Raw genomic sequence first — 13964 nt, forward strand, 5'->3', positions numbered from 1 at the left:
TATGACAAACCCTCAGCTAATCTCATAATTAATGGTGAAAAACTGAAGCCCTTTGCTCTACGTTCAGGAACATGACAGGGCTCACCCCTATCACCTCTGCTTTTCAACATAGTGTTCAAGTCCTTTCCAGAGGAATTAGGCAAGAGAAAGAAATAAAACACATCAAAATTGGGAACGAAGAAGTTAAATTGTCACTCTTTGCAGGTGACATGAAGCTGTATATAGAAAACCCTAAAGAATCCACCAAAAATTGTTAGAAACAATCAACGAATACAGTAAAGTTGCTGGCTACAAAATCAACATACAAAAGTCCATTGCATTCCTATATACTAACAATGAAATCTCCGAAAAAGAAATACAGAAAATAATTCCTTTTGCAATTGCAGCCAAAAAACCCCAAAACACCTAGGAATAAACTTAACCAAGGATGTGAACGACCTATGTGCTGAAAACTGTAAGACATTTTTGAAAGAAATTGAAGAAGACACAAAGAAATGGAAAGTCATTCCGTGGTCATGCATTGGAAGAATCAACATAGTTAAAATGGCCATACTACCCAAAGCAATATACATATTTAGTGCAATCCCCATCAAAATCCCAATGGCATTTTTTAAAGAAATACAACAAAAAATCATCAGGTTTATTTGGAATCACAAAAGACCCCGAATAGCCAAAGCAATCTTAAGAAAAAAGAACTGTACTGGAGGTATCACACTCCCTGACTTTAGAGTGTATTACAGGGCTACAATAATCAAAACAGCATGGTACTGGCAGAAAAACAGACACATAGAGCAATGGAATAGAATTGAGAACCCACAAATAAAACCACATAGATATGGACAGACAATTTTTGACAAAGAAGCTAAAAACATACAATGGAGGAAAGACAACCTCTTCAATAAATGGTGCTGGGATAATTGGATAGCCACGTGCAAAAGAATGAAACTTGACTGCTATCTGTCACCATGTACCAAAATTAATTCAAAATGGATCAAAGACTTAAGCATAAGACCTGACACAATAAACTGCATAGAAGAAAACATAGGTACTACAATTATGGACCTTGGGTTCAAAGTGCATTTAATGAATTTGACTCCAAAGGCAAGGGAAATAAAAGCTAAAATCATCGAATGGGACTATATGAAACTTAAAAGCTGCACAGCAAAAGTAGCCATCGATAAAATAAAGAGGCAACCAACTGAATGGGAGAAGGTTTTTGCCAACAATGCCTCCGATAAGGGGCTAATATCCAAAATATACAAGGAACTCATGAAATTCAGCAACAAAAAAAACAAACAACCCAATTGAAAAATGGACAGATGACCTGAAGAGACATTTTTCCAAAGAGGACATACAAATGGCAAATAAACATATGAAAAAATGCTCAACATCACTAATCATCAGAGAAATGCAAATCAAAACCACAATGAGATATCACGTCACACCAGTTAGAATGGCTATCATCAACAAGACAAATAGTAACAAGTGTTGGAGAGGCTGTGGAGAAAAAGGAACCCTCATTCACTTTTGGTGGGAATGCAGATTGGTGCAGCCGTTATGGCAGACAGTTTGGTGGTTTTTCAAAATTTTACGAATAGAATTACCACATGACGCAGCAGTCCCTCTCCTGAGTATCTACCCAGAAAATCTGAAAACATTTATCCATAAAGACACGTGTGCTCCAATGTTTATTGCTGGTTTGTTTACGGTGGCCAAGACATGGAAACAACCAAAATGTCCTTTGATAGATGAATGGATAAAGAAGTTGTGGTATATATACACAATGGAATACTATTCAGCACTAAGAAAAGATTATATAGGTACATTTGTGACAACATGGATGGATCTTGAGAGTATAATGATAAGCGAAAAAAGTCAGACAGAAAAAGCAGAGAACCATATGATTTCACTGATATGTGGTATATAAACCGAAAACAACAAAAGAACAAGGCAGACAAATGAGAAACAAAAACTCATAGACACAGACAATAGTTTAGTGGTTACCAGAGGGTAAGGGGGGTGGGCGGTGGGGGGTGGGAGATGAAGGTAAGGGGGATCAAATATATGGTGATGGAAGGAGAACTGACTCTGGGTGATGAACACACAATGGGATTTATAGATGATGTAATACAGAATTGTACACCTGAAATCTATGTAATTTTACTAACAATTGTCACCCCAATAAATTTAATAAAAGAAAAAAATATAAATGTAATAGATAAAACTACAAAACTCTTAGAAGAAAACACGGGCATAAATCTTCATGACCTTGGATTAAGCAATTATTTCTTATATATAATACCAAAAGCACAAGTAAGAAAAGAAAAATATAGATGAATTGGAGTTCTTCAAAATGAAAAACTGGTGCTGCAAATAATACTATCGAGACAGTGAAAATACAGTTCATGGAATGGAAAAATTCACTTGCAAATCGTATCTCTGATAAATGATTTATATCCAGAATATATAAATATCTCTTGCAATTCAACATATTAAAAAGCAAATAATCCAATTTAAAATTTGAGGAAGAATTTAAATAGTCATTCTCCAAAGAAGATATATAAATCGCCAATAAGCACATAAAAAATACTAAACAACATTAATTATTAGAGAGTACAAATCAAAACCACAGTGAGATACCACTTTCTAACCTTTAGAATGGCTGTAATCCAAGAGATGAACAATAAGTGTTGGAGAGAATGGAAATAAATTGGAGCCCTAATACACTGCTAGTAGGAATGTAAAATGGTGCAGCTACTTTGTCAAACAGTTCAGCAGTTCCTCTAAAAGCTAAACATAGAGTTACCACATGACCCAGCATTTCCGTTCCTGGGTATATACTCAAAAGAAATGAGCACATATGTCCACACAAGTTTGTTTGTACAGACATTCACAGTAGCACTATTCATAATGCCCCAAAGTGGAAAACAGCCCAAATATCCATAAATTGTTAAATAAAATGTTGTATATCCATAAAATGGAATATTATTTAGTAACAAAAAGCAATGAAGTACTGACACATGCTAAATCATGGATGAATCTTGAAAACATTATGTAAAGTGAAAGAATTCAATCACAAAAGACCACATTTTATATCACTCCATTTACATGGAATATCCAAAATAGATGTTTGCTGAAAATATTCATAAAGAGTGACTTTTCTTATTGGTTTACTAAATTGCTGGGATGCATGCTGTGGTCATATTGCTACAATGAGGGGAGACCCTGCCAAAGAAGACATCTACACAGAATTTCCAGTCAACATGGCACACTAGATGAACATTGTGCTTGCCTCCACTGTGCTAGCTACATAAAAATTACAACTAAACTATAGAACAACCATCTTTGAGAATCACCTGAATTCTAGCTGAACAGAAGTCCTACAACTAAGCGCATACAGAAGAAGCCACTTCGAGACTGGTAGGAGGGGCAAAGATGTGGAACGAGCTGGTCACACACCCAACGGTAAAAAACTGGGAGAGATATCTCTGCTGTGGACATCTCCTCTGAAGAATGATGGGTCCCAGCCCCACACCAGGGTCCCCAGCCCAGGGTTCCAGTGCCTGGAAGATTAGTCCCTACAACTTCTGGCTGTGAAAACCAGTGGAGATTGTAGATGAGTGTAGCAGAGGGCTGCTGGAATCCTGGCCACTCCTCTTAAAGACCCACACATGGACCCACTGACAGATTTACTCTCTCTGAGCTCCATTGCTGGGCAGTAGCTCAAAAGGTGCCAGGGACATATCAGGAGGAACTGAATTGTCTGGCTTCAGGATGAAGGCTGGAGGGGCAGCTTTCTCCCAGACAGAAGTGCTGGCAGAATCCATTATTTCCTGTGAGCCCTCCCACCTCCCAGCGTGCACACACAGGCAGTCACCATGTCTGAGTCTTCATCAATCTGGCTAACACAGTTTGCTCTACCCCGGTGATTCCCTGAGACCTTGCCACACCCAACTTGCAGACCTACCCAAGCGACTTCCAGTGATTTTCCCATACAAATGACCTATTTTGGTTCATGCTGCAGACTTTCCTAAAATATCTCAAAGTTTCAAAGTTCACATAACCCCGACAAGAAGCATCTGGACTTGACATACCCTGTACCTCTGACTGAACAACTCCAAGCCTGGCATTAGTGGCAGCCAGCTTTGGTTCACAGCTTGGTTTCTCCCAGGCACCTCCAAGCCCAGCAAGGGTGGCTGTCTTCTGCAGATTGCTTTGTAGCTTATGACAGGTGGCCCAGGCAGGGCACAGGTTGTGGCTGAAATTTGCCTGAGGTGAGGCCCCTCACCAGAGACCCCGGGACTGGAATGCCCAGTGACCAGCTTCAGGCCAACCTGGAGCACCACCAAGTGGCCTCCACAGGCAACACACCCAAAGGGCAGACTGAGCATCAGAGCCCTGCTAAAGTGAATCCTGTTCTGTAGGGTCAGCCCCTGCACAACAGCTCCTCCACTGTAGTCATGGCCAGTCCGCACAACCAGTCAGCCCAAGGGTCAATTCTTCCCACTGACATGCAAACAGCAACCAAGACTCAACTACAAGAGGAGGGCACAAACAATTCACACAAGGGACGCATCTGGAGCACATGGTTCAGGTGACCAGAAAGACTGTGCCATTGAACCCCACAACACACCTACGACATAAGGCCAGTCCATTAAGACCAGGAGACATAGCAGCTCTACCTAATACTTAGAAACAAACACAGGGATGCAGCCAAAATTGGGAGACAAAAGAAACATGTCCCAAATAAAAGAACAGAATGAAGCTTCAGAAACAGAACTAAACAAAATGTAGACAAGCAATCCACCAGATGCAGAGTTCAAAATACTGTTTATAAGAAAGCTCAGTGAACTTAGGGGAAGAATAGATGAACTCAGTGAGAACAAAAAGATAAGAAACATAAAAATGGAGATAAAAGTATAGAAAGGAACCAGTCCGAAGTGAAGAATAAAATAACTGAAATAAAGAATCCATTAGAGGGAATCAACAAAAGACTAGATTAAGCTGAGCATCAAATCAGCAGTTTAGAAGATAAGGTAGCATAAAATACCCAATCAGAATAGCAAAAAAGAAAAAAAAATCCCCCACAAAAAAACATGAGGAGAGTTTAAGGGCCTTCTGTGACAATATGAAACATACCAACATTTGTATTATCAGGGTACCAGAAGGAAAAGAGAGCAAGGAATTGAAAACATATTTGGAGAAATAATTACTGAAAACTTCCCTAACCCTGTGAAGAAAATAGACATACAACCCCGGGAAGCACAGAGAATCCCAAACGAGATGAACCCAAAGAGGCCCGCACCAGCACATTATAATTAAAATACCAAAGGTTAAAGACAAAGAATCTTAAAAGCAGTAAGAGAAAAGCAGTTAGTTACCCACAAGTGTGCTCCCAAAAGATAGTTAGCTGATCTCTCAACAGAAACTTTACAGGCAAAAAGTGTTTGGCAGAAAATATTCAAAGTGATGAAAAGTCAGGACCTACATTCAAGATTACACAGCAAAGCTATCATTTAGAATCAAAGGACAGATAAATAGTTTCCCAGATAAAAAAAAGCTAAAGGAGTTCATCACCACCAAAGTAGTATTACGAGGAACCTTAGAGGGAATTCTTTAAAAATAATAAGAAAAAAGACACAAAAATGTAAATAATGAAATGGCAATAACTACATATCTATCAATAATTACTTTAAATGTAAATGGATTAATCCTCTAGTCAAAAGATAGGGCAGCTGAGTGGATAAGAAAACAAGACCTTTACATATGCTGCCTACAAGAGACTCACTTCAGATTGAAAGACACACACAGACTGAAAGTAAAAGGATGGAAAAAGATATTTCATGAAAACGAAAGCAAACAAACAAAAACCTGGGGTAGCAGGTTTAAAACAAAGGCTACAACTGGAGACAAAGAAGGATCCATTAATCCCATTTCTGGGTATTTATCCGAAGAAATGCAAAACACTACTTCAAAGGGACATGTGCATCCATATGTTCACTGCAGCATTGTTTACAATAGCCAGGATGTGGAGGCATTGGAGGCAGCCAGCCTGGGTGTCTATCAATGGATGAATAGATAAAGAAGAGATTACACACACACACACACACACACACACACACACACACACACACACACAGACACACACACACACACTCTACAATATTACTCAGCCATAAAAAGGAATGAAATATTATCATCTGCAAGAACATAGATGATGGACTTAGAGGATATATTGCTGAGTGGAGTAAGTCAGAAAGAAAGACAAATGCCATATGATTTCACTTTTATGTGCTATCTAGAGAACAAAATAAACAAACAAAACAGAAACAAATTCATACATACAGAGAACATTTTCATGGTTGCCAGCTAGAAGGGGGTTTGGGGGTGGGTAAAAAATGGGAAGGGATTAAGGAGTACAAATTGGTAGTTACAAAATAGTCATGGGGTGTAAAGTATAGCATACAGAATATAATCAATATTGTAATGACTATTTATGGTGTCAGATGGGAACTAGATTTATTGGGGTGATCACCTCGTAAATTATATCGCTGTTGTGCATGTGAAATGAATGTAATATTGTATGTCAATTCTAATAAAAAAATAAAACACTTATTAAAAAAAAAAGAATGACATCTACACCAGAAAGAGCAGAGCCAAGAGACAGACAATGATTTCTGATGATGTATTTTGAGTATACAAATCCATCTGGACACCAAGCAATCCCAATAAACTCAATTAACTACCAGTTGAAGTGGGGTTTCTGGCATGTGCAATTGAAAGAGTCCTGATCTAATATAGTTTATTAAGCAACCAATTAACTGCTTTTCATGTCCATTGTACTTAATATGTTATAAATATGGGAAATGTGTGCTACAGAATTTTATTGACCATAATAGCTGTATATTTTTGTGAATATTCATTCTTCAATAGAATTACTGGCCTGCAAGAAAATACCAAATTCTGTTTAGGGATATATATATACCATTATATATATAATGCTATAACTTGGATTATATAAGAACCAAAGTCATATTCAAATATCATTTAAAAATACATTACTTTTTAGTGGTAATTGTAGTCCTTCCACCACTGGAGGGTTGGTTATGAGATGAATATATCTCTTGTCTCAACTTCGAGAGTTCCTTACAAATAAAGACAACATAATCGTTTGAAAATAGTAGACTCACTTATTTGTGGAATCTACAAAACAAAGTAAACGAACAAACAAAACAGAAACAGGCTCATAGATATAGAGAACTGATGGTTGCCAGAGGGAAGGGAGTTTAGGAAGCTGGGTGAAAAAGGTGAAGGGATTAAAAAATACAAATTGGTAGTTACAAAATAGTCATGAGAATGTAAAGTACAGCACAAAGAATATAGTCAATAATGTTGCAACAACTATGAATAGTACCATAGTACCAGGTGGGTACTAGACTGATTGGAGGGAATCACTGCATTAATTACATAAATGTCTAACAACTATGCTGAAACTAATATAAAATATCATTGAATGTCAACTGTAACTGAAAAACAAGACAGAAAAAATGAATAAATAAATGTAAAAAAAGGAAATAGTAGAAACATGAGGTAAAAAGTATATTTGATGGTTTAACAAGGTTACTAAGAATAATTGCTTATTTTTCTTCCTTTTTAGACTTAAGGTAAAAATGTCTAATCTCACTTTTTGAACACCATATATTCTTGCTTCATAGTATCTAGTAAGTTGCATTACATGTCTTTCAGGAATCAACTAACTGGCATAGGATTCCTATATTTGAGGGATAACATGAGATTGAATGGACATGGTTCTCAAGATGATATGAAAGTTTTCATCCTAAAATGCTTGAAAATCATAGCCATAGCAGGAAAGCAATGAAACTTCAATATGGGAAGCAGGTATTACTTCTTACCAGAAAGCATATCACTGAATTTTACTACAAGTACCATTTGTTCAATAACAGCAATACAACATTAGCCACTATTTTTGGTAGATCTTTCCTTTGGTACCTATTTTATAATAGATTCTGGGCTATGTGCTACAGATCCAGAGAGGACTATAACACAGTCCTTTGCTGAAGCAGCTAATAAGCTAGTAAGGAGTCTTATTGGGAGTTTCAGTAGAAATGAGGTATAAAATCAATGTTTTACAAATATTAAATGCCCAATGGTATTTATTTTTGGCTTCAGTTCTAGCTTTCATTTAATTTATTTCTCCTGAAATATGAATATTCTACCTCTTCTCACTCACTTACATTCTACTTCATGAATAAAGTAAGTCTTGGAAATGTGTTCTCCTTTAATTCATGGGAAGTATTTATCCTACAAGACTGAGTTGTATTATTCCTTTCCACCCTACCCCTTCCTTTATTACCTCTGACTGACGCTTTATAAGGGAATCCTTTTCTTCTAGCAAGCTTGTCAGTTCATGAAGTTTGAATTGGAAGTCACTGCAACTTCCCTCTCTTCTTGAAACATCCTTTTGGTACTGATTTAATTGAGTCTAAGGAGTTAAAAAAAATAATTATTATAATTTTCATTTACAAAATAGGCAACTGAATTCCAGAGAGGTTAAATTACATAAAGTCATGCAGGTAGCTATGAAACAAAGAGCAAAATACCAATAGTTATAAACATTTATAGAGTCTTATGAATGTAAAATATGAATTAAAACACCAATTTGAAATTTCTCATTTTTTAAAAAGGTGACTTTATTATTTAAGGCTAGGTATGACCTGAGTAACAGTCCTAGGACACAAGAATTAAAATAAAGTGAAGAAAACAGGCACTTTAGATTCCTTCAAATACTAATTAAGGAAAACCAAATAATAATAATAACTAATATTATATCGTGATTTGCAGTTCACAAAGTATTCCACCTGCATGTCTTATCTCAGTCCTCACAGCAGCTGTGAGATATGTAAAGTATTATTATAATACTTATTTACAAAAACAGGTAAATGAGATCCAGAGAGGTTAAATGACAAAGTTATTCAGCTCACAAGAAAAACATTGCTGCAACCCTAAGCAATGTTTGGAGACAGACAGGTCTTCTGACTCCAAATCTTATCCGTTTTTCTCTTTATTACATTATGTGTGCATAGATGGCTGTTAGGTTAAAGTGTTATTAGTAATGTCAGAATGGAAAAAAAACAGTGGAGGAAATCAGCTAAGAATATCAGTAAGCTTTTGAACAAATTACTGTTTGTTTCATTTTGATTTTTGGTAAAGATTGTACAGTGATATTTGGAGAGAAAAACCTGTGGTCACTTTTTCCATTAAAATATTTAAGTTATTTAAATATATTTAGGAGTCAGTAAATTAAGAGTAAGTCAATTTGACCTAGAATTACAAGATAAGGCAATGGATACTCATTCTAATTTTGATGCCAGTTACAGGTACATAATTCAACACTGTTTTTATCCTTTTGCTTGACAAAGTTCTTGCTATGTATCATCCCTCAAAGTCAAGTGAGGATTTTTATGAATCCAATTGTGACTTTACAGGATAATTCCAAATGTTACTCTTCCCTACCTGCATAAACACGCTTTAGGCAAGATCATAAAGGGTATCCCCCTGCCAATAAATAAATAATAATAAATAAATAAAATTTAAAAACCAAAACTTTGAACTTATTATCTTCTTTTGCTTTCCTATAAAAGATTAAGCTAAGTTAGAAAACAATTTAGCAATATTTTATACACAGTAATATGTATTTAAACAAAAGGTTTTATGGAATATTCCTAAAACTTTACCTTCACTTGATTTTTCTTTGTAGTTTTAAACCTGAAACCATCACTATCTTATTAGAAAGTCTGTGCTGACCTGTGCATTTATGCAGTGTAGGATCAACATACCCGTAGCTTGCAGATCTCTCTATCTTTCTCCATTCTTAAGTTTTTTACCATCTCCATGTAGTGGTTGCCAATTTCATCCATTTTGGCCTGTAGCATTGGGCCTGTGCAAGTCTCAGAAACCTAACCAAGACAAAATAACCTTCTGTAGTTGAATTGTTATGAAGGAAATAATATATTATATTACAAGACTTATTATTAAATGGAAACCACATGATTAAAGAGACATTAAAATAATGAGAGCAATTTTTAGGAATTGCATTATACAGCCCAAGTAGCAGTGAGATAAGACCTAACTGCATGTGAGATCATCAGAAAGCAGTCCATGTATTTTCTCAGGATGAATAGGATGTATATATGCCAATGCTAAGATTACAATGGCATAACTAAGGCAATGTCATATGTAAAACAAAATTTTAATACCTGCATTCTAAGATTTTTATTTTCTTGCTCTAAACTATGTTTACAGTATTCCAGTTCTTTTAATCTATATTCCATGTCTGATAGTGTATGTCGAAGAGAGAGATTGTTTTCTTCCAGTGCTTGGCATTTTGAGGTTGAGTCTTGAAGTCCTTGCTGTAAAGAAGAGACAAGTAAATAAGACAAATGCATTCTGCTTTTTGGAGGAGAATGGTCTTTTAGTTGATTAATTCAGTAAAATAATATTTTTCCATTCCTGGTTTTCTTAGATATTTACCATTAAGTGGCAAATTAAATCAGCCATATGAAATATTAAATTCTTGCCCTTAGTCTGACTTGCCTATCTTGAGTGAGAAGGAATCAAGAGTAGATGAATTTTCAACGTACCAATTTAGCAATTGGACTCTTGCTACTCTTTGACCACTCTATACTCTGCCTTCTAGTAGGAAACAAAATGACCATATGCCTGATTATTTATGTGACAATTGGAAGTTGAGCAAAATTTGGGACTGTCATGGGAGTGAAGATTAGGAAGGGATCAGCCCTAGACACCCATTACAATTTCCTAGGAATCATTTTTGCTCAGACATCTGGAGAACACTTCTAGAGATGATCATTTCATTTATTCATTGAACAAACACATGTTAAAATCTATACAGAAACTTTTTTCATCAACACGTTAGTAGATTAAATCAATGAGTGAACTTAGATTTTCATTATTTATGCAATTCTTGTCACCCAATAGCACAGATAATTGTGGACTGCATATATTTTACATCTAAAATATATAAGGTTATCTGCTTTTCTGAAAGGGTTTTCAGTCATTGGAAATACCCAAAGCCACTCAATTCTCACATGAACAAATTTTCCCAAGCATACTTTAATTCTGTCTGGATTGTATTTCATAACACCAATGTGCCAGTAATTGTGCATAGGAAAAGCTATCAATCTAGTTTATCATCAATGAAAATAACAACTGACCTGCTGCTGACGATTATTTGCTCTCACTGATGCCAAGAGTTCTTCATATTCTTTTATTTGAGTTTCTTTGAATGCCAAATCTTTCTCAAGTCTTAACTTATCATTTTCCAATGACTAGAAACAAAATTATTTGTTATGACTAAGAATAACAGAAACTTGTCCACAGTCACATTGGAAGGTTCAAATAAGCATTTTTCATTTGTAGTTGCTTAACAAAATAGAATTCTTAAAAGTTAAACAAAATATGGGATACAAAAGTATTGAAACTTTAAAAACCTGCATTGAAAGAGAATTTGGACGGATCAACTAATTCAAAGTGCAATGGAGCAGAAGCTTCTGAAAAACTTTGATGTTTTGCCCCAATCTACAAAAAATCCTTGTTAATCCCAGCAGGTAGTGAATTTTCAAAGTAGAGTCTAAATGTGTTCATCAGAACCCAGAAACAGAAAACCTATTCCAAAGTTCTCAAGGAGTTATTCATTGTATGGGAAGTATTCTGAATGTACCTAGCTGATGGCACCAAGACACCAATTAAAATAGAAAATATAAAAGATTAAGATCTTGGAAAAAGAAGTTCTGAAGTATCCAAAGAAATTCAGAGTATGCTTTATTATTACAGAAAAGAGGGAAATTCCCATTCAATAAGCTAATTATTCTAATTTTACAAGCTACTCCCTGGCTTTAAGCATTAAATTACCTTGGTGGTAAACTAATTAAGAAGTACACTCCTAACTTTCATTTTCACATGGGACATTTCTTGTCTCCTGTCTCAGCCACAATTAACCACTTCAAGAAAATAACTATGGCTGGGTGAGCATAATATTGTTGTGTTTTATTACATTTTTAAAAAGTAGACTGAATGCCTTGATTTCTATGTGAAGAAGATAGGAATTATAAAAGCTGTGGAAAGAAAAATCAAAATAAATGTTACTGTCAAGTCATTTTGAAGATGTCCAAGCTCCTCCCGTATGTTGCTGAATGTGGACAGCACTAGTCGGAGTGATTTATCGGACATGCTCCTCATCTGGAGGAAGAAAACGATTGATAGTTTATTTTTACTAGCATTTAAAATACACAGTATAAGTGACAGTGATACTATTTTTCTGTTCATACAAGTAAAACTTATTAACAGTTTTATTTTTGATATGGCAATATTGTTAATAAAATGCATAAGTAGTTCAACAAATACTCCTGAAGAGATCATGGCTATGTAATAATAGAACAACGTCTATTATTTTTTCCCATGATGAAATATCATCATTCTCACAAGACAGAAATTTATCAACAAATTCTCAAATTTACTTTTATCCTTTCTTTAAAGATTAGAAAATATCAGGCAGTCAACCTTCAAATAATAAAATGCATCTTCCTAAGTTTGCTTCCAAATGCATGGATTTTGCCTGAGGTGAGAAGAATATAAAACAAGTTTAACCTTAAAGTACAGAAATATCTCAAATTTTAAGGAGTAGGGAGAAAAACCCTTTCACTAAGTTAAACTAATTTGTTCAAAGAAAAATGGTTTATAAAAAGCAACTTCTGTTTCTGAAAGATGAAGTAGAAATATTTTTCCTTATTTCTCTTGCTAAGTATAACAAAAAGTCCTGGGCATTATCTATAAAACAATCATAAAATGACTGAAAGGTAAAAACAAGAAAGGAGTCTGGTTAGGAACATTGGGACCTGAGGAATAACACAGAAGAGAGTTCCTGGGTTTTCTTTTTGTTTCATATATCACAGATTGATGTCGGGGAAACTAGTAACCCAGAACCACTAATAGATACAGACAACAAAAGTCCCTACAAAAGTCTGCTCTCTGTAGCCAAAGAACCATGAAAGGGGCAGCCTAGCAAGGCAGAGAACTTTTAGATAACAATCACTCTACTCCAGCCAAACACTTCAGAAAAAACCCGCAACTCTACTCACACCAAAACTATCAAAGGCCAGGAAGAGAACCTAGATATTCCCCCTCACCACCATTCACCAGGTTGGTGTTAGAAATGGTAGGGTGGAGAAATGGGGCTTTCATCCCCACTGGTCAAAAACAAGACCCCAAGCGCTATGGTGTCAGTTGAGACAATGAAGAGCCTAGGCTTTCACCTTACTCAGCAGTAGTGAGGTACTGCTCCACCTCCCTGTTAGGGTGATGTCAGAGGATGCTTAGAGGAGAGTAAGGACTTTTGTCACTGCCCAGTGGAAATGAGATCACTCACCTTGCAGTGCTAGCAAAGGCCAAGTGGGAAACAGAAATGAGGCACTCCTCCCTAATGATACTAAACACTAAAAAGGTGAGGGCCTTGTAGAGAGACACAATTCCTACCCCTGTGAAGAGGAACAAGGAGCTCTTTTCCTGACCAGTGTCAACAGAGGCTAAATGGGGAACTTGGAGTTCCACCCCCAGCTGGCAATCACAGGCAGTGTCCCCACTTCCTTTGTTGTTTCAGTATCAGAGGAGACCTGGTAAAACAGATGATCTGAATAAAATCCAAAGTCATAACATAATACTCAAAATAACAATGTTTCAATAAGAAAATATCACTTGTCATTCCAAGAACCAGGAAAATCTCAACTTGATAAGAAAAAGCAATTAATAGATGTCAACATCAAGATAACAGAAATGTTAGAATTTTCTGAAAAGGATTTTGAAACACATCATAAAAATGCTTCAACAAGAAATTACAAACATACTTAAAACAAATAAAAATAGAAAGT

At 35.8% G+C, this 13964-nt stretch overlaps 1 protein-coding gene across 2 annotated transcripts in view; it reads right to left on the minus strand.

The window, feature by feature from the left end:
• Positions 1–13964, minus strand: part of POF1B (POF1B actin binding protein) — an 83961-nt gene that overhangs the window by 11940 nt on the left and 58057 nt on the right. For both annotated transcript variants that reach the window (XM_019717430.3, XM_019717429.3), the window contains exons 10-15: positions 12187–12279; positions 11256–11369; positions 10278–10430; positions 9858–9977; positions 8375–8503; positions 7063–7145 (exon numbers count right to left, since the gene is read on the minus strand). In XM_019717430.3, the coding sequence (XP_019572989.3) occupies positions 7063–7145; positions 8375–8503; positions 9858–9977; positions 10278–10430; positions 11256–11369; positions 12187–12279 (692 nt within the window). The remainder of the gene's footprint in view (positions 1–7062; positions 7146–8374; positions 8504–9857; positions 9978–10277; positions 10431–11255; positions 11370–12186; positions 12280–13964) is intronic.

This window comes from Rhinolophus sinicus, chromosome 18 (assembly GCF_057876585.1).
Source record: "Rhinolophus sinicus isolate RSI-liver-muscle chromosome 18, RSI-T2T, whole genome shotgun sequence".
Classification (NCBI taxonomy): Eukaryota; Metazoa; Chordata; class Mammalia; order Chiroptera; family Rhinolophidae; genus Rhinolophus; species Rhinolophus sinicus.